General features: G+C 40.7%; 2 protein-coding genes across 2 annotated transcripts; one reads left to right on the forward strand and one right to left on the reverse strand.

Moving 5' to 3' along the window:
* The first annotated feature begins 956 nt into the window (after nt 1-956).
* Nucleotides 957-13,175, forward strand: ndrg1a (N-myc downstream regulated 1a). The gene is made up of 16 exons (XM_026299682.1): nt 957-1,096; nt 4,722-4,796; nt 5,099-5,134; nt 7,333-7,438; nt 7,657-7,777; nt 8,029-8,091; nt 8,194-8,254; nt 8,721-8,807; nt 8,938-8,994; nt 9,116-9,219; nt 9,414-9,470; nt 9,554-9,605; nt 10,048-10,095; nt 10,583-10,618; nt 10,956-11,007; nt 11,611-13,175. Exons 2-16 carry the CDS (start codon nt 4,740-4,742, stop codon nt 11,838-11,840), a joined length of 1,167 nt encoding a protein of 388 aa, XP_026155467.1. The 5' UTR covers nt 957-1,096; nt 4,722-4,739; the 3' UTR covers nt 11,841-13,175.
* Nucleotides 12,796-19,930, reverse strand: ccn4a (cellular communication network factor 4a). Its single transcript, XM_026299683.2, has 5 exons — nt 19,257-19,930; nt 15,938-16,226; nt 15,309-15,563; nt 14,012-14,205; nt 12,796-13,925 (listed from the first exon to the last, which is right to left on the reverse strand). The coding sequence occupies exons 1-5, from the start codon at nt 19,302-19,304 to the stop codon at nt 13,626-13,628; spliced, it is 1,086 nt and encodes a 361-aa protein (XP_026155468.1). The 5' UTR covers nt 19,305-19,930; the 3' UTR covers nt 12,796-13,625.
* Between the last annotated feature and the right edge of the window lie 354 nt (nt 19,931-20,284).

Raw genomic sequence — 20,284 nt, forward strand, 5'->3', positions numbered from 1 at the left:
CATGCTGAGGCATGCATATTATTGTATTTACACAGGGCTCAACACTCACACAATACATGTGCTGTTAGAATGTGTCAAACCACAAACAGGCAACCTAATACAACCATTACCGCAGATTAGATATCTGTTTGAAATCACTCACACAGGGGATATTAGCCGGATAACATGTCTGTCATCTGAACAGCAGCTCACACAGCAGCAGACTCTCCCTGTTTTGCTATTGATTAGTGCATGTGTGGAAAAAGCTATCTTTGATTAGATGATACCAGTGCACTATTAACGAAAGGCGGTGTGATCCAAGACAAGGGAAGGGCTTCCCTTTGTACAGACTTATCTCCACTTGGCCTCAAATAAAGGTTGTAGGCCTTTCTGCATTCTTCAGCCTCATCTAACCACACCTAATTATTGGATACATTTAAAAAAGAAAATGTTTGAGCATAAAAATAACATTGTGAATTCTGCCCCTCTGTTAAGAGTGAGAGGAGTTAAATACAACTTTGGGTCAAGATTCCTGTCCACACCCTGTAAGTGCATAGTGGAAAAATGAGCTCTGGTGATTTGAAAACACAGGGACATTTTTTTTTATCTCACAACTGAAAAAAATACAACTGCACAACTTTAAAGGAAATATTTTAAAAAGAATATAAAGTCAAAAGTGAGTTTTTAAAAAGAATATCACAGGAGATAAAGCGTCACTGAAGGCAGAATAAATCCACAAGTGAGTATCACAGGCAATTCGGTAATCCCGTGAGTGTATTGGTGATATCATGGAGAGATCAAATCGATTTTGGCATTTCACCCATGAGTCGGTGCCATCAGCTTCCTCATCGTGCCGCCTCTGGAAAGAGTCACGCTGTGTTATCAACCCCCCTCCAGCTGCGTCCGCCCAATTGCGAGAGCAGCGGGGGAAAGTGGGCAGGACTTTATAAGAATTCGTCATACATCCGCCTTACCCTGCGCGTTATAAACAAAGCAACGCTTCTATCACGGCGACAATTTGCGCTGCTTGAAAAGACAGAGAAAAAAAAAGTTACTGTGGACATTTTTTTTTAGGGGGGAGTGTTCATCTCAGGACAATCAGAAGTTAAATCCTCGGGTAGGTTTCTTCTCTAAATGATACCCTTATTTTATACTTTTGTGATCTTATTTAGAAATGAACCATACTTGAAGATGCTTTGCACATCCAGAACGCCTTGTTAGACCAGTTCAGATTTCCAGTTCATATCAGTTTATTTTAGACGTGCCAGTTTTAATCAACTACAAACAAATAAGCAAGGCCGACGCATAAAGCGAAACTTTTCCCATGTGTTTGGGGATGTTTCCAGATTTTTTTTTGGTGCACATTATGGAAAATGCAGAACATGTTTAGTACACGCACTTGTTAGGAGTGTGTTTTCAAGTGTCCTTTAAAAAAAAAAATATATATATGTATATATATATATATATATATATTTCTAAAGTGCATGTGTTTCTGTGGTACGGTGGAGCACTCCCATGTGTGGCATGTTAATAGATACAGGAACTTGTTCATAGAGCGACAAGCCTTTCACACGTGACTGTGAAGCGCGCGCGTGCACGGAGCAGGAGGTTTTTATGTCAGTTGTTGCAAATATAATAGGTCGATAGTTGCATAACAAACCCTCTTTGCTTTCTAGCCTTTAAGACAACAAATAAAAACATGCACATGGTGCAGCTGGAAGAGCTAATGTCTTGTCAGAATTTGTTTATGACTTAATGGCATTCAGCCAGGATAGACAGCAAATCCTCCAATGGTGGCTATTCAAAGCAGACAGCATCCCTGACCCGTTTTCAGCCTGTGTTTAGTATTTGCAGCTAATTCCTATGTTGAGATATGAAGTAATCCTGTGTTGAAGATTATAAAACTGATCTCAGATGTTCACAGGCGGCCTGGTGCTGATACCAGAGGATACTTCTCACAATAGTTATTGTGTTTTTCAGATTATGGGGATCCCATCTTTACAGCCCTCCCCCTCCTCCCTCACCACTACCACAAACTTACCATAGAGATGGAGACACCCACATTGTTATATATCTTTTACACTCTGAAAATGTAGGTCTGTGACAGCTTAGTCCTGCAGGCTTGCTGCTTCTGCTGCTGCAGCGCGGTGCTGATATTTCAGAACCAGGGATTTGACAGATTAAGTGAGGTCCTAAAGATTAGGGAAGCAATCATTGTTTCTGCAGATGGATGCCACAGGATCATGGATTTAAAAGTGTATGGATGCAATAGAGGAAGGATGGCCTTGATTCTGGATTCCCTAAAGTTGAAACTCACTGTCCAGCTCTAATCAGTACATATGTTGGTCTCTGTCAGCAGAGAGAAAAGAGTTTGAGCTCATGCTGTTTTGTAACACAGATGTTCTGACCTTAAGTAGTTTGTCGTGCCTGTGGATTTTCTGTGGGAACAAGCGTGGATGCGTTATGTAGGCCTGCATCAGCATTGTTTTCCTCTCAAGCAACATTATCTCGCTGTCAAGTCAAAACACTGGCTTTGCCAAAAAACATCTACTATTTAGGAATCAACCCATACAACCTAATCATAAGAATCTATGATTACTGTCAAAGTTGAAAGAGTAATTGAGTTGTACAGTGGCGTGGTGGTGAGACAGTAAATTTATGCTTATCTTTGAATTTTGATTGAGACACACCAAAACCTTATCTGTCAGTGTTTCATAGAAAAGTGAAGCCAAGTGTTTATGTTCTTTGTCATGCAGAAAACTTTGGATGACAGATCCTGAATCATCCTTAGACTGCATCCTCCCACTGTTTCCTGTTCATGTTTGCGCAACGCAGTCTCACTTCTGCCAGGCTGAAGATGTTCGACTGAATTGTTTTTTCTTGAAGAAAAAAAATCTTAAGTGAATATCAACAGAATTGGTTTTACTTGGTTTAACACAATGAGTGAAAATTTAGTTCTTAATGTTTGTCCTGCTTATTGGATTTTATTGTAAAAAGTATGAATTTTCCCATGAGAATCGTTTGACATTAAAAAGCTATGAATGAACTTGACAAATCAGCACATGAGAAAGGCCAGTGGAGCAGCTCTCACGTCTCTTTGCTTGGAATTAGGAACCTGTGGGGTGTAACAAAAACAGCTCGCTCCCCGTGCTCCTGTCCAGGTGAAACATTAGCTCAGCAAGACAGAGAGTTAGAGGTGCATCACTGGTGTAAACAGCAGGTGACCTATTTGTCTCAGCCTGTAGCCCAGCCCGACTTGGTCTCTGCTGCCAACCTCCTAACAGGTGGAGGCCAAGGCCAGAGGAAGTCTCCACGAAGCTTCTTTCTTAACAAGCTGATCCGGCTTTATGTAGCTGTGTTGTGTTGTGGACGAGCTAAAGGGATTCCCCCATGTTGACAGTGAACTGATGTTTCATATTTCTAAACTGAAACACCCTGAGTTGTTTCATCTTTGATCATCACATGATCATAAAACAAACTTTTTCTCTCCCATGCCTGTGGAATCTCAACGGGGGCTGATCCCTTGTCCTCCTCAACAAAGCTCCTGCAGTGTGATGGCGGCCATGTTTTTGAAGGCCTCAGCAGAAAAATGAACCTGTTGTTTGATACTCTTCCTCTGTGCTATTGTGAGATCCGGCTGGCTCCGGTCCCTTTTCTCTAAGTCAGAGGAGTGTGTGTGTGTGTGTGTGTTTGTGTTTGTGTGTGTGTGTGTGTGTGTGTGTTTGTGTTTGTGTTTGTTTGTGTGTGTGTGTGTGTGTGTGTGTTTGTGTGTGTGTCTAGAGCATTATCTCACAACCATCATCTCCACATTTGAACTGTAATGAATCACTTCCTCTAAAAGACCACCTTGCTCTGCGTCCCTGTAGGTTGATGTTGATTATTTTTCTGCCTGGGCTGTATACAAACAGCATGGCAGATTGCACAAAACAGATGGAAGGAGCCTGGAAAGAGCAAACAGAGCGACTGCAACCAAGCAGAAACCAAGACAAACAGAGAAAGGCGACAGAATCCACAGAGCTAGAAAGCCAACACAGAGATGAAAAGAGCTTGGGATGTGTTGATTGAGACCAGGGTGTCTGTTGTTTCCTCTGTGTGAGGGTGTGTGTGTGTGTTGGTGGGGGGGGGGGGTCAGTTAAGGCGCTGTTCAGTAGGCGGAGGGAGGAAGGGCAGGCCTCAGGCTCTCAGGAGCCACTGGGGCCTGTGGACAAAGACCTCTCTTAACTGGCTAATTTGATTTGCATGCAGAGCAACAGCCTGCCTGCTCTTCTCCAACACAGCATCCTGATCCACACAGCCTGGCTGATCTTTCTCGGCCTCTTTCTCTTTGTGTGCCCCTCTCTCCCTTTTTTTTATTCTATTAAAAAAAATCCCCATTGAATATGACTTGAGTGTTTATTTGTTTTTTAAATATGTTCTGAACTATCATCTTAGAGGGGAGTTGCATTGTTATTTAGCCTTGTGTGGTACATTTAGTCTATGAGTCAGTGTTTTTTAGGCATGTGTCCATAGGGTGAGAATAACTCAGAAATAACAATTCCTCTTTTCCCTTGTAGCAGCCCAACACCCAGTGTGTCAGTTGAGACTTTGTATAGCCTGATAACCTGAGTTCAGTATAATTTGGAAAATATGTGACCACACCCCCCCCTCACATATTATCTAAACGTATGCAAGAAAAATTTATTTTTGAAGAACTGACAACACAGGTTGAACCAGCCACTCACAACAATGTCTTATCTCCACAGTCTCTGCACATCTTGGAAATGGATGAGATCCAGGTTGTTGAATCCAAACCCTTGATGGCTGACAAGGAACTGCAGGTATGTATTCTGTTCTCAGTGTGTTTTGACCTGCATTCTTCTTGTTTTCTGTTACGGACTGGTTCCAGGTAGATCACGTCAGTCTAAATTACGACATGCTTTTCCAAGATTTTCTTTGTTTGACCGATTCTATCCAAACAGTTCACTCCATCATTGATTGTCCGTCCCCACCTACTGTACAGGTTGTTCTTTGTAATACTCTGTGGCAATAATCTGTGGCAGGATGATGCCTTCAGGATATTAGATTATATCACGGCACACTGTAATTTCATTAGTTTCATTACTCTGTTCTTTCTCTTTAGGGCTTGAGAGAGGCTGTACAGCAGCTTGTTATCAAGGTACGTTCTCATAAACATGAAATGTGATCCTGCCTTTATCATTCTCACCAGTTATCTGATTTATTATTGTCTTGACACATAATACCTGTTATCAGTTGTATACATAGTTGGTATTCTATAGGTTATTATTTTAGCCTGTCTAGAGCCATCTAGTGGTTGATAAAAAGAAATACTCAGCTTCGAAGCAAAAGTGGTTGCAGTGGCTCATCTATCTTGGTGATGACTTTTCATCTGCAGTGGTTTTATTAGAATTCAAATCTAATTGAGACTCCACTAACTCAGTCAACTACTGAAAATGATGAAATGCACTTTGAGTTGGATCTGTAAGATAACGCAGCTACAGTGCATAGACCTTTCTACATTTTTCTCCAACACGTATTTATGAGTGTCAGTATATAAGTTTGTTTGTTATGTATGTATACCAGATATGTATATAGGTGCTGCAGAGCCTTGGGGCTTCTCACTTTGGACAGTGCTCAGACCCCTCAGAAAATGTTTGTTGACACTTACTTGCTTTCATGCTTCTGCCATTTACAGTAAGTGCATGTGTGCATAATATGAGACATGCAAACCCACAGTCTTTCTCATTCTCGGTTTCACAGATGAATACATTCATGCAAACCAAACATACACGTGGGCACTTGCAGGATTATCTCATCTGTGTAGCCTACGTGATCGTGTGCTTCCTGCAGGGGCGGAGGGTGGGTGGAGCCTAGGATAGTTATACGTACCTTACGTCCAGTAAATCGGTTATTTGCTTCCTTGGATTTTCTTCTAGAGCGGATCCCATGCAGTCAGAACTGGTTTGAAAACCATCCAATAGGTCATCTTGTGTATTGTTACAGACATACAGTACAGTTCAAACCAGATCACCTTGGGGTAGCTTTGTGTGTTTTTTTTTTTTTTTTTAATTTTTATTTTTTTATAAATTTCTCACAGAAACAGATTGATTTCAAAATGTATAGCTGTTTAGGACTTTTTATTCTATGTCGTGATTGTTCTGAGATATGAGACAAACAGCTTTATACTGAGATGAAACAATTTTCCTGTACTATTGCATTGAAAACAATTTTATTTTAATGTTTTTGTGATAAACTTTGGGCATCACCTGTGTGTATGTTTTACAATCATGTTATAATCTATTCCTTTTCTTGGAGAAAACACCAAATATTTAACCAGTCACTGACTATATATGCAGTGTTTTTATCAAACATGTAGGTTTCCGTTGCTCTTTATAGCTTTGATAGACACTTTTCTGCTATGTTCAGCGTTGCTATATTTTGCATTTGTTGTTATACTCAACTCAGCCATCATTTAGAAAATATTTTCCCTAAATATTGCGTGATGGCTGCTGACTTCCCCTCACTCATTCATTCAGCATCTTTACCCATTGGTCATACATCCATGCTTACTTGTCATGTCAACACAGTAGCTGATGGCCCTCTGTCTGACATTGGCTGATCCAATTTAGGGATCTCTTCATCTAGAATTAGCTTGTTTTGACCGGCCTGCAAGGCACCATGGGAGCCTAGGAGATTAGACCAACTGGTAAGCAGCGGGGGTATAAAATGCAGCTCTGAGAGAGAGACGCAACAACTTCAGAGGTTTACCAGCATTTGGATCTGTAGCTCAGAGAACCACTGCAGCACTTTTTTCACTAGTGAGCAGCGTTGAACTTCTCTCCTGCAAACATGGTTCTGGAGGATTCCGATGTGGAAATGATTGTTGCCGAGCTTGAAGTCACTGTGAGTCCAACAAGGCTGTACTTAAATGTTGCACTCAGTAGCCTTCAGAGGATTTTTTGGATTATACTGCCATGCTGGACAGCAGGTTTTTCTTTTGCAGAGTTGCTGTTTCTGTGATGGAGTTTTGGTTAATGTTACGTTTGTGTCTCACTGGGAGAAATGGACCGACTGTTAATCAACGCTTGGTTGGAAAGTAGTTTAAGAAATTAAGAAATGACATGGAAAAAATCAATAACTAGACGAGGCAATAATGAAGTATTATGTAATGAATTGTAGTACATGAATGAAAGTCATGTAGTTTGGTTTTGCAATTTGTGTTTAAATTTTGGTGGTAATGGCAGTAAAATGATTCACGTCTTTTGGAACCTAGTGCTGAAGCATGACATACTATTTGAATTGCTTTAATGCCTACTTTTTATGCTAACTTGGTCTTTTTTTTTTTGGCATCTGAAGGAGCATGATGTGGAGACTCCTCATGGAAGAATCCACTGTACAATGAAGGGGGTTCCCAAAGGAGACAGACCAGTCATCCTCACTTTCCATGACATCGGACTGAACCGTAAGCCCAGCTCCTTATTCAGCTCTCTCGATGAAAAATCTGCTGTAGCACATAAAGCCTAGGGCGTTTTGAACTACCACACCATGTGGGATCAGATTAGGTTCACCAGGCTAAGTTTATCTTGTTACGCCTATTGCATTATAATATGTAGATTCTTCCAAACTTACTTTTTATGACAGTTTTAAATGACAGTTTTTTTTTTTTTTTTTTTCCCCCAGACAAAACCTGCTGGGACACGCTCTTCAACCATGAGGACATGTCGGAGATCATGCAGCACTTTGCCGTGTGTCATGTTGATGCCCCTGGGCAGCATGAGGGAGCTAACACTTTTTCCACTGGGTGAGCCAGATGTACAGACACAGACTCACACTTAATGTATGCCAAGCAGTCTGTGACCTTTGATTCAGTAGGTAGCTCAGTGCGGATGTACTTAAGACTAACCTAATTTGACAGGTGTGTTGTAGGGACAGGTGTTTATCTTGTTCAGTCTAATCTCTGCTAATGCAGATGGCTGCTCTAGTCTCATATCTACTTACTCATTATTACATTATTATGTAAATGTTTGTAATGACATGATGTTTGTTTTCCAGATATGAGTACCCATCTATGGACCAGCTCTCTGAGACTCTTCCACTGGTGCTGAAGCACTTTGGGTAAGTTGAGCTGCCGTTTTCACACTGACTGCTTACTCTCATATTTAAGATATTTTCTAACCTGTCGTTCTAACAGTATCCATATATCTTTGTGTACACCAGGCTGAAGAGTGTTATTGGAATGGGCATTGGAGCCGGGGCCTACATTCTGACCAGATTCGCTGTAAGTTTCCGCCCTTGCCCTCTCAATCAGGCTTAATAATTATTTTAATCAATCTGGGATTAGCACGGCCAGCTAACATTTATCTTCATTTTCCTGATTTTGGCAATATAACACTACTTATTGCTTGAGCCTGCTGAGCCATGAAAGCCTCAGGAATGTTCCAGATCAGCTCAACACTAACACTGTGCCCAGTAGGAAGTCTCACTGTTGACACAGGGCTGAGATGCAACCTTTAACTCCTTGGTGCAACTTTCTCTTAAAGTAAAATAAGTGTGCATTATTGCACAATATACACATGCTATTTAATATATATTTAGCAAGGAAAGCCTCTTTGGTTTAAAACTATTTTGATAAAATCATGAGAAAAATTATAATGCAATCATGTGAAAGATAACATATTACTTGCTGTTTAGCTAAATGCAGCATTGTGGCTTACAGTATGTATCTTATGTTGTGTGTGTTTTAGCTGGACTATCCAAACATGGTGGAAGGCCTGGTGCTCATTAACATCAACCCATGTGCTGAGGGATGGATGGACTGGGCTGCTCACAAGGTACCAAACCAACGCTAATAATATATAGATGTTGTTGCTTTTTAAATAATAGTAACTGGAAACTGAGAGTAACTGACATGAAGAGAATCGCTGCATTTAAGGTAAATGTAGTTTTTATTTCTAATTTAAGATCAGTGGCTGGACCCACGCTATGCCTGACATGATCATCTCCCACCTCTTTGGAAAGGTACGGATTCATATCCTGTTTTAGTTTCTTATGATGTTCACATCCATAAATTTCACTGCACTGTTGTTAAATAGCTTTTTGAGGTCTCATTGAGTTAACTGACTGTGTTTGGTCACGATAGGAGGAGATCCACCACAACCATGATCTAATTGGAACATATCGCCACCACATCTTAAATGACATGAACCAGTTTAACCTGCATCTGTTTGTCAAGTCCTATGAAAGGTAAACAAAACAGAAGCAGGTTATTATGTTGCCTTTGCAGGTGGTAATAGTGGATTAATAAGTGGGCATTAAAGGCTGGAAAAAAAAAACATTCAATGAAGTACAACAGAGATGCAACAGTTTGTATGGTCCTAACTTTTAATTAACAGTTGAAATTGGTTTTTTCCATAAAATATGTATGTTTCTCTCTTCAGTCGGAGGGATCTGGAAATTGAGAGGCCAGTCCCGGGAAGCAATGTCAGAACCCTCAAGTAAGTTGTCAAGAAGCAACACGCAAACAGCAATTTTTTTTTTTTTGCACCAATTTGTAATCGTATGCGTTTCCCTTAACCAGGTGCCCTTCTTTGCTGGTGGTTGGTGACAGCTCCCCTGCTGTGGAAGCTGTGGTGAGTTCACACGGCTGACGTTCACACAGCCATTACAAACAACACTCCAACGCTAACGACTGGACTTCCCACCACTATAATCCGGCTAACGTGTGCTGGACGTGTTTTCCATTCACTTCAGAGCCCTGTTTAAGCCCAAGAGATATGCAAGATTAAGCGCTTAGCAACAGTTTAACATGACTTGACAAGAACAAAGTTGGAAGCAAAAATCAAGTGACAGGTAGAAATTAACTATCAAAGTTGAGAAACCTCTTTGACTGTTGCTGCTTAAAGAGTATTCGTACATTGTTACCTTTTATTAGTATTGAGCAGTGCATATAAAGCCTCTTTAAAACCAGATAAGATATACTTTTATGAAAGATTGAGCAATTTTATAATGTGCAATAGATAATCACATGATGTATCTGATAACTGAATGTATCTGTTTTATCTGTATCCATAGGTTGAGTGCAACACCAAGCTGGACCCAACAAAAGCTACCCTGCTGAAGGTAAAGAGAACTGTTCCCCTCTGTCCTCCTGTTAAACCTCCTGTCCCATATTCTCATTCAGATTATAATAACCTTGATGGAAACGCATCACCTGATAAGATTCCAGTGGCTCAGCATTTACTTGGTGACATATTAACCCGGGGTAGGACGGCTGAATGTGTGCTCAGTTGCACAGTGTGAATGCATGTTGCCACCTAGGAAGCATTAAGCTGCAACTGACCTACTTGTAGTGGCCTTTGGCAGCCATTTATGATGCACAACTGAAACCAAATGACTGTTTGAGCTGAAATGGGCACATTTTATTGGGGTTAACTGTTTAAGGTCTAGAGGAACATTTGATTGGAGATAGCAGCGACAAGGTGTTCAGCTTGTTCAAATGGGACATGCTTAGTGTAATGGAGGAATAATGATGTGTGTGCATTGCAGTGCGAAAGTACAAGCTCCAACATGCTAATGTTGTCTTTTGTGTTATCTCTCCTCCCTCTAGATGGCGGACTGCGGCGGCATGCCACAGGTTGACCAGGTGTGTAAGTGTGTTTGTGTGACAGCTTTGCAGTACATTATTAGCATTGTAGAGCATGTTGGACGGGGCTGAATAATCAGCACAGAGTGGTCAGGTAGATGGGTGGATGTCATAAGAAGGTTCCACTTAAGAGCATTAGCAAGTGACGGGCATAAACCACAGTTGTCAGGTTGTAATCCCCCACCCTGTGCAGCACCTACTCATAGCAGCTGTCATATCTCGGACCCGAACTGTAAGCTGCTGGATGAGAGGCTGAGTCTGTCAATGTTACATAAGCAAATGTGTTAATTAACAAGAGGACTGATTATCTCCCTCCTTGTGTTCTCCTTCTCCACAGCCTGGCAAACTGACAGAAGCTTTCAAGTACTTCATTCAGGGCATGGGATACAGTAAGTATTTAAAATATGCAGTATTTTTGCGTTGTTGCTATGCATTTCTCAAATATGTTGAAGTAAAATGTGAACTCTACATAATGATAACTCTTCACTTTTGTAAAGTTTTCTGCCACCTTGTGGTGAGATGAAACACTTCTGGCCTTACAGTTTACATTCTCCTCTTCACACTGGTGTTGGTTAATAAATAACTCAGACTCACTTGGGTATAACTTGAACTCCCCTTAAGGTCAGCTGCAGATGTTTATTGTATTACATTTCTTATTTATTGAAAGTAGCATCTCACTGGAGTAAAAGCGTTCAGTAATGATTTTTATTAGTAAAAATACCTGCTACGCTGTTATATATTATACCACTGGATAGTTACTACTGGGGCATTATGCTGAGAGAATTTTAATGTATTTAATGCATTTGCTCAAAGTGGAGTTTATTTGAGCTACTGTTGAGTGGTTAGAGTTACTGTGGAACAATACATTGTATTTTGTGCACTCTTAAATATGGAAAGTATGAAAATGTATTAAGTTATTGGCTTGAAATTGCAGTAGGACCACCTTCAGTTAAAACAGGGAATTTGGTAAACTGTAATCCTCCTCTCTTCAGTGCCCTCTGCCAGCATGACCCGCCTGGTCCGCTCCCGCACTGCCTCCGGCTCCAGTGCCACCTCCTTTGACGGCAACCGCTCCCGCTCCCACACCACCGAGGGCAGCCGGAGCCGCAGCCACACGGCCGAGAACCAGCGGGGGCGATCCCACACAGATGGCTCCATGGACGGCACGGGCAACAGCAATGTGGACCCAGCCGTGCCCAAGTCTACCGAAGTGTCCTGCTAAGTGAATCTCCACTCTCCAGATGTCCAAACCCGTCAATGTCCCTTCAGTTTGTGCTGCACTGCCTCTAACTGACTGACACACATTCCTACGCGCACACACACGCACACACACACACACACACGCACACCGAGATGGAGAAGGACGCCAGGAAATCAAACCTGGATTTGTAAAAACGCACAATGGACACTCACCTGCAGAATATTCAGTGCAGCTGAGATGCCCCAATTTGAAAATATGATGTCTTTTGATTAAGAAGTCGAGGACCAGCTCTGTGCATGTAATGTCATTCTGAGGGACTCGACCATTCCTGAACATCAAATGCTCCCGAGTGTGCAGTTAGGGGCAACGCAGCATCTGGGGACACCGAACCAGAGAATGTCAAAGAAAGCTGTGGCTACGAGTACACCAGCTTGTACATGTATCTTTCATAATCTCTCATACATTCAAAAGAAAGTTTTCATTTTCATTTCTGCATTCCTTCATCCCTTCATCCTGTTTTTATCCACCTCACCATATTGACACAGCTTTCTCCAATATACCTGACTGTAATTTACTGTTTTCTGTTCTCATGTAACTGTTTAATCATTTATTACTTTATTTTCCATGTCTGAAGTGTTGCTGTTTCTATGTAGGAGCAAATTTATAGATGTGGAGAGAGAATGGGGAGGCACTTAGATAAATTAAAAAAAAAGAAAAAAAAAAGACAGTTTGCAAATATATGTTTGAAAATTAAGGGACTTCAATTATATCGTGTGTAAACTACAAACAATAATGCTTCATTTTACCAATGTGTATTATCCTTGAGGTTTTTCAAAACAACGGTAATTGAACAATGTTCTAGAAGTTACACATCCACCGTGAATCTTTTCAAGAATCAAATGATCATTTTTAGTATATTCTAATGAACCTATAAGCTTTGCCGTTACTCAAAACACACAATGAAACAAACAAAAAAAAGTTTTTACAACCAATGCTTTATTAATGGATCAAGGCTTTTGACATAAACTTCTTTTTATGATGATTTCTATGCAATCAAACACAGTGGAACAAAGATGTGCCATTGAATTGCTCACTTTTATAGATGTGATGCTCCTATGTGGTTGTGGAATTTTGGATGAGTGAAATAACAGGTCCATATGTTAACATGAGCGTAGCTGTAGGACTTACCTGACACCTGCTACTCCTATATTTTACTTGCACTACAGCAACATTTTGCTTCGTAGAACACATACACAGTTTTGTAAAGATGTGCTGCACAACTGTTTAATGCCGTAGAAAAGCATTAAAATGACATAACAGTTTGTATTTATTAAAAAAAAGACAATATAAACCTCATAACTGTTCATCCCTGATTGTGTCTTTTATTTGAAGATGTCTTAAAAGTAAGCTCTTCTCAATCCATCTCTGCCTTTTTAATGTTTATTATCAAGAGAATTTAATGATACAAGGGAAAATATATATAGTCAAGCCTTATTACCAAAGCGTAAATTTAAAGGTAAAGAAGGTTTGATGGTTCTCAAAAGCATCTGATGTGTTATTCTGCCCACCAGAAGTAACATAAATAAATTAAGCTTTTAGTCACTGACAGACCGAATATTTCTATTTGTTTTATGAGTCCATTCTGGAGACTGATATATTTTATATTTACAGATTTTTCCAATAGGAAAAAAAAGACCACATCAAAATCCCTTGTACATTACAAATACAAAACATTGCATAAGAAAAATAAGTCAGATATAAGTCAAAATGCTCCTCCAGGCAGAGAGCGTGACTGGCGTCATTTCTTTAGTTCATCACTTCTGGGTAACCATAGTAACTCTCCAATTCAGCAAAGATGTCATTGGGGTTTTTGCAGCTGAGGTTGCAGAAACAAGCTTGGACCCACAACATCTTCCAGGTGAAACCCGTCCCATTAGGACACTCGAACTCTACGTCGATGGTTTTGGACTTGTAGGGGATGCAGCAGCGCTCGTCTGTGCAGACGCCACAAAATTTGGGTCTGTACTGTTTCTTGCTGGTGCAGCCAGAGATGGTGAGGTTGGAGGGCTGGTCTTCCCTGTATATGTTTAAACACTTCTTTCCTGGCTGAGGGAGAAATAGAAGAGAACAATATTAAGTCCGGTGTAAACACTAATTCAGTCTCAGTTTAACTGCCTGAGATGAACTTGTACCTTGATGTGTTTGGTGATGTCGACCTCACAAGGCCGCAGGTTACAGAGGCGGGACTCTTTGACCATCTCACATTGATCATTGGCGTTAGAGATCCTCATGGACAGGCCGCGGCCACAGGTCTTTGAGCAGGGGCTCCATGAGGTAGTCTGGGTAATGCAGTTCTTGTGCCAGCTCCTGGTCTCAGCTGGGAAATCTGGATTCATGTAGAAACAGAGAGGTGAACCGATCATGTCATACCCACAAACTGCAACAAATTTCAGTTTGACATGCACTGATAGATTTGGTAAAGTTTAAAATCACAGTTTCCACAGCCAGAGGTAACTTCTTCAAATGTCTTATTTTGTCATGAGGACAGTCTAAAAACTCAGAGATGATGAGATTTGATTTCTTATTGAAACAGTTACAGATGAATTTTCTGTTGATCAGACTAAAAATTGATTTTGCTGTATTGTAACAGGTACAGGTTCCAACAATGATGAATTTAAAGATAAGTAAAAAAAATGTACAACTTTGTGGAATGCCTTGATCATCTTGTTATACTTTTTTTAAAAATCAACAATCACTTGTTCCCACATTTGTCATTTTACCATAAAAACAGAGGAACACTACAGCTCCTTGTACTATATCTGTTTTTAATCTGACGGTTTAAAACCTGTTTTCCTAACAGTCTGGATTTGATTTGTGTCCCTTCTGCAACACAAAGAAATCATTCGTTCACATTCTTCCCTCCACGGCTCACAGCACAGACTGGAATCTGGATGTGACCCAAAAACACTCTGAGGGCTTCCACAGGAAGGGACTGGCCTGTCCCTGCACACACACACACCCAAACCTCCCGATCCTCCCGAATTACAAACTATGGGCTTTGTGAGTGCAAGATTAAAAACTACATGAATTCAATGAGAGCCCACAGAATGCATGTATAGTACAAAACCTTCAATGGTAGAGATCAAGTTATCTAGAGAACTCAATGTATTGTGAAAATGAACAATTCTCCAGATAACAGGAGTCCTCCGGAACCTGAGAATTACTTTATATAACAATGCCTTTAATACAATGACCTTGTGCCAGAGTAAAGAACAGTCTCTAAAGGCCCAGGCTTTATTTGAATTAGAATTTTATGTAGTGTTTGTATGGTCTTACATACTTTTAGCATACGGAAAGGGAAATAAAGGGATTTGGTGATACTATGGGAAATTGTAAAAATGAATTGAAGTAAAATGAGGACAGCTTGGTTAATAATTTCCAACCTCCACAAGTGAAAGAATACACCTTCCTCCAGTAGTTATAGCCTACCCTCTTCTGCATGTCGCGGGGCCGTCTTGCGACCTCTCTTGGGTTCATCACAGATCCACTGCTCACAGCACTGTCCCCGGACTTTGACCCGGCGTGGGGTTTGGCACCACACCCGGGGAGGCTGGGACTCTGTGCACAGCGCAACACAGCCGATGGCACCGTTCACACACACACACTGGTATTTACAACTTGGCTTGAAGCTCTGCCCGTTACGGTAGATCACGCCATCATGCTCACAGCCTGTTCCCACCATATCTGGTATCGTAAAGAGGAATGACGGGCAGTCATATAATGAGTTACAGAGATGTACAGCAAACACCTGCATTAATTAATTTGTATTAATGTATGGCATTCATCTAAATATTTATGAAAACATTTGTTACGAGCAAAGATCTGTGACATTCTAGGATAAACAACAGCCTGGTTCGATGCTTTTTCTTACAGGCTCATATTACACAGTAGTGGGACCAAAGCCACAATCCAGTAAAATGAAAGATTTTACAGGATCAATAGTACAAATATCAGCATTAGAGAGGCCTTTCTGCATTTCTACATGGACAGTGAACCTAACATACTTCAGCAGACACAAAGAGTCATTTGTTTTGTTGGTTTTGGCGAGGGACACTTACATGCACACACTCCTTTTTCGTACCTAGGCTTGTCTGAGCTGTAGTCACAGTACAGTCCCTTGTGGTAGTCGCATGTGTCTGCTTCGTTGCACACCTCGCCCACCTGCCGGGCGCAGGCCTTGCAGCAGTCGCAGCCGTCCATGAGGAGGCTCACACCTGGCGGACAGGTAGGAGTGACCTGAGGGCACTCGCAGGGCCACTTGCAGTACTGCGTCCGGTTGTACAGGTCTCCAGATGTGGATGTGACAGTTGTAGCAGGTGGCATTGCAGTGGAATTCTGGGAGTAGGCCTGGAGAGAGGAAAGTCGACAAAATAAGATTAGAGAACAACTGTTAATATGTGCAGCTCATTTCTGTAGCACTTGACTGAAACACTGACATTTTGTCCATGACATGACTCATAGAATTTGTATTAAACATATAGTTAATCTCTATACCATCATGAATAAGACTTCTTTACACTGAAAATCCAGCTGCAGATCACACAACCTCTTAGGCCTCAGTAGCTGCCATTTCTTTGTCTATTCAGAATCCAAATGACATTTTTTTATGACATGAGAGGTATTTGACACATTGTAGTGAGACAATATTTTTAATCCTGAATTCTTTCCCAGTTCTTTAGCCACCCGTCTTTGGTAAACCTGCCCCAGTACGTCACTGAGCCGATAGGTCTTAAATCCCTTGTTTGTTATTCCTTCACTGCCTACACAGGTGATACACATGGCAGCCTGCTAACGTCTGGTCATGCTGTGCAGTAAATTAAATAAGACTGTAAAAATGAACAGAACATCTCAGTGGAAATAATCTCATTAAACCAATGACAAAGTCTTGTATGTACCAAACATTTTGGAAGTGCTCCATCATCATATTTAAAATCTGCAACTGTGCTGAACGGTTATAAAACTCCTGCCAATGAAACCTAATTAACATGTCTCCCCCTCAGTGTGTTTTGACTCTTACAAGCTGCTGTGTGAAGCCAAAATCACACAGTAAAGCTGATCTGCTGCTCTTGAAAGCAGATGTCCTTCCCAAAACAAGCCACATGAGACACATTAACAGCACAGCACATGGAGGTTAGTTTTGGACAGTAGATGCTAAGTCTCAGCCGAGGAATTTATGTGTTTGTTTCGTTTAACCGGAGGGGCTTTTTTGACAACAAATCGTACTCTTTAGAATGTAATTTCAAATCAGTTTGTTTTGAGAACATGGTGTGCTTGAGAAAATGCCAGAGAATGATCTCTGGGTTATCGTTTAATGAGTGAGAACCAAAATTTTCTTCTTAGGCCAAGACACCTCTACATATTCTCAGTTAGAAATATGCTAAGACAAAACTAAAAGTTCTATTTCTGGTTAAAAAAAAAAAAAAGACACTGTAAGCAAAGTGTTTCCATTCAATTCAAATGCAGTTAAACCTCACAAAGCCTTTGATTAAGACACTGAAGCTTCAGCAGCCACCACATCCATCATAATTACCACGGTGCTTCTAGACAGGGAGTGAAACATTTGCGTGGAGGTTCAATATTATTTGTATAGTCATAAATCATCATATGATCCATATGTCTGATAAACTAAAAGATTTCTTAGTAAACTCTTGTTGCATGAAAAACACACACACCCATACCCACATGCAGAACGTGCATGCAATTAATTGTGAGAAAACCTGCTTAATGCGTGGCATACCGTGACATTTCCCTGACCTTGTTCTCAGAACTTCAATAGAATTATTCTCATATTAATAATCGCTGCTTACGGTCTTGAACACTAATGCAGATAAATTAGTGTTAGTCATGGTCATGCCACTAAGCCATTTCTCAGAAGAGTTAATTTACCCTGCAGGCTGCAGAGGGAAAAAAAATAGAAAAACAAAACAAATTTAGCTCAAAACCTATCACTCTAACAAAGATAGGACGGCAGAGAGGGGTGGGTGTTTCACAAGTTAATTACGAAAACATGGACTGAAATTAATCATCAGCCTTGAAATCGTTCATCTTTAGTGAGTAAATACAGAATCATTATATTTAATAGGTATTTAATCACTGTCAGGAAAGAGCACCACACCGAATGAATTAGATAAACACATAATTTAACCCAAGAAACACAAGCAGAGAAAAACGCAGGAATAATTTAGTCCTCCGCTCAGAGGCTTAAGCACATGTACATCCTCTCTTATCTTTTTTCCCATTCTGACCATATAAATAGCTGCCATGTTTTGATAAAGGTGGTTAATAGAAACTTTTTTTTTTTTTTTTTTTTTTGTGGCCCTGGCTCTCCTGCTGGTTGGAGGGTTCCTCCCTGTCAGCCTCTGGTCGGATCAGATGACTCTGGGAGCATGCGCACAGGCATGGACAGACCCTTCCTCAGGGAAGAAGAAAACATAAAAAAATAAAAATTAAAAAAAAATGCTTTTCCAAATAACACCAGGGGTGAGGAGGAGACTGCCACTCAACCATAGCTGTTTCACACGTTAAAAATGGATTCAGACTGGGAAGGAAGCTATAAAAATGCTGTACCATATTTTTTTATTAAAATTAATTAATTTTATTATAGTTTATTATAGTCACCAGTTGTGAAATGGCTTTAAGACCTATAGAGGAAACAAAAGACACTGCTAAAGGCTAGTTTATGAATAAATGATAAAATGTGCCAGCAAATATTGACAACAGATTTACTTTCTTTTGTTTTAATTTTTCGAGCATCCAATTTCCAAAAGCTGAAAATCAGGCTGCTCTTTGAAGTTATTATCATTAAAGGCTCTAGACATATAAGGGCTCCCTGTGTACAGTTTCCACTATATCCACCAGGTGGCACTAAAATATAACCAAAGTATATAAAAACGTAACCAAGCTGCAGACTGACGAGTACCACCACACTGTCGGTTCAACCTCAGGGTGACTGACGACAGTGATGACTACATCTGCAAATACTAGAAGAAGAATGAAGAATAACAGTGTAAAATGTGCAGGGCTGTGGCTGTAAGATGTTATCTGCTTGTTTACAACAGGGAGGACAGCAGCTAAACAAAATAAGTTATGATGAGGTCACTTTGGACTCATAATTAAACATTCAAGTGAAAGGCCCTGCAAGAGTAGTAACGACTTGGTTATACCTCTCTAACTATAGACTATATACATATAGCGCAAGACACGGACGCTTTAGGGGGTAGAGCCTGCACAGTCTGACTATAGTAAGAGTTAGGAAAGTCACTAAGACTAGCAGCTTTTCTGGCACTGCCGAACAGAGAGGTGTATTTTCAGCTTTTTATTATTTTCCTGCAGAAGAATCAAATGAAAGTGATCTGAGAAACTCATCCTCCGTCCCACCTGTTGAATCCCGGCTGCTGTTAGAATCCACAACAGGAGCCAACTCATCCCTGGTGAGGAAATGCAAATGCATTGAAGCCAGAATTACTCCCGTTTTAAACGCACGGCACGCAGCTCTCCGCAGGTGTGCTACATCCTCTCCCCGCCGCTGTCCTCTCCTCGCACATCCCGTCTGCGTCCGAACCTGGCCCGACAGCCTGTTAAAGAGTCCGGGCTGACGTAAGGTCTGAAAGGATGAGCCTCGCATTTTTGTGACAGGGGACGGTTTCTTCTCTCCCTCTGCTCCACTTTCACCCGATCCTCCTCCTCCTCCGAGCCCTGGCAGCTCCTGTGGCTAGGGCGTGTCAGGAAACCCAGAGACTCTCGGGGCCACACTCAGGTTTTGAAACACTTTTCTTACTTCATTTAAAAAATAAAGGACAGAGCCACATTTTTCATGTCTGTCTTAAACCAGTATCCCAATCATTTCTCCTCTCCATGATTAAAGACATTACAAAATCCACTGTCCACATTATGCATTAGCCTGTAATGTTGTACACTCATGCATATATGCACATTTTAAACACCATCATTTAGATTACATGAGTCTGAGCTGGCTTAGTACTTACTATATTAGGTTTTAAAGCCTGAATTCAGTAGGTAATATCAGAGCAAAACACTTCATAAGCAATGTACTGAATATTTACAGCACTGAACTGCCCTACGGGCCCTATTTTCACTGTTTCTCTTTTCATGCACTATTCTTTGTTGACTTGAGGTTGTTATTCTCCAGTCATTAGATTCAATTGGTTTCATTCAAAACGTTAATAAACCCACCCACTGTTTTAATCACACCCTTGATCTTGTTCTGACCTATGGCATCGAAATTGAACATCTAATAATTTTCCCCCCAAATCCTGTTTTGTCAGATCATTCTTTAATAACTTTCGAATTTAAAATGATGGATCATGCAGCGTCTGGAAGAAAATTCCACTACAGCAGATGTTTATCCGACAACGCTGTTAATAAATTTAAGAAAATGATTCCAT

This window comes from Mastacembelus armatus, chromosome 11 (assembly GCF_900324485.2).
Source record: "Mastacembelus armatus chromosome 11, fMasArm1.2, whole genome shotgun sequence".
In the NCBI taxonomy this organism is placed as follows: Eukaryota; Metazoa; Chordata; class Actinopteri; order Synbranchiformes; family Mastacembelidae; genus Mastacembelus; species Mastacembelus armatus.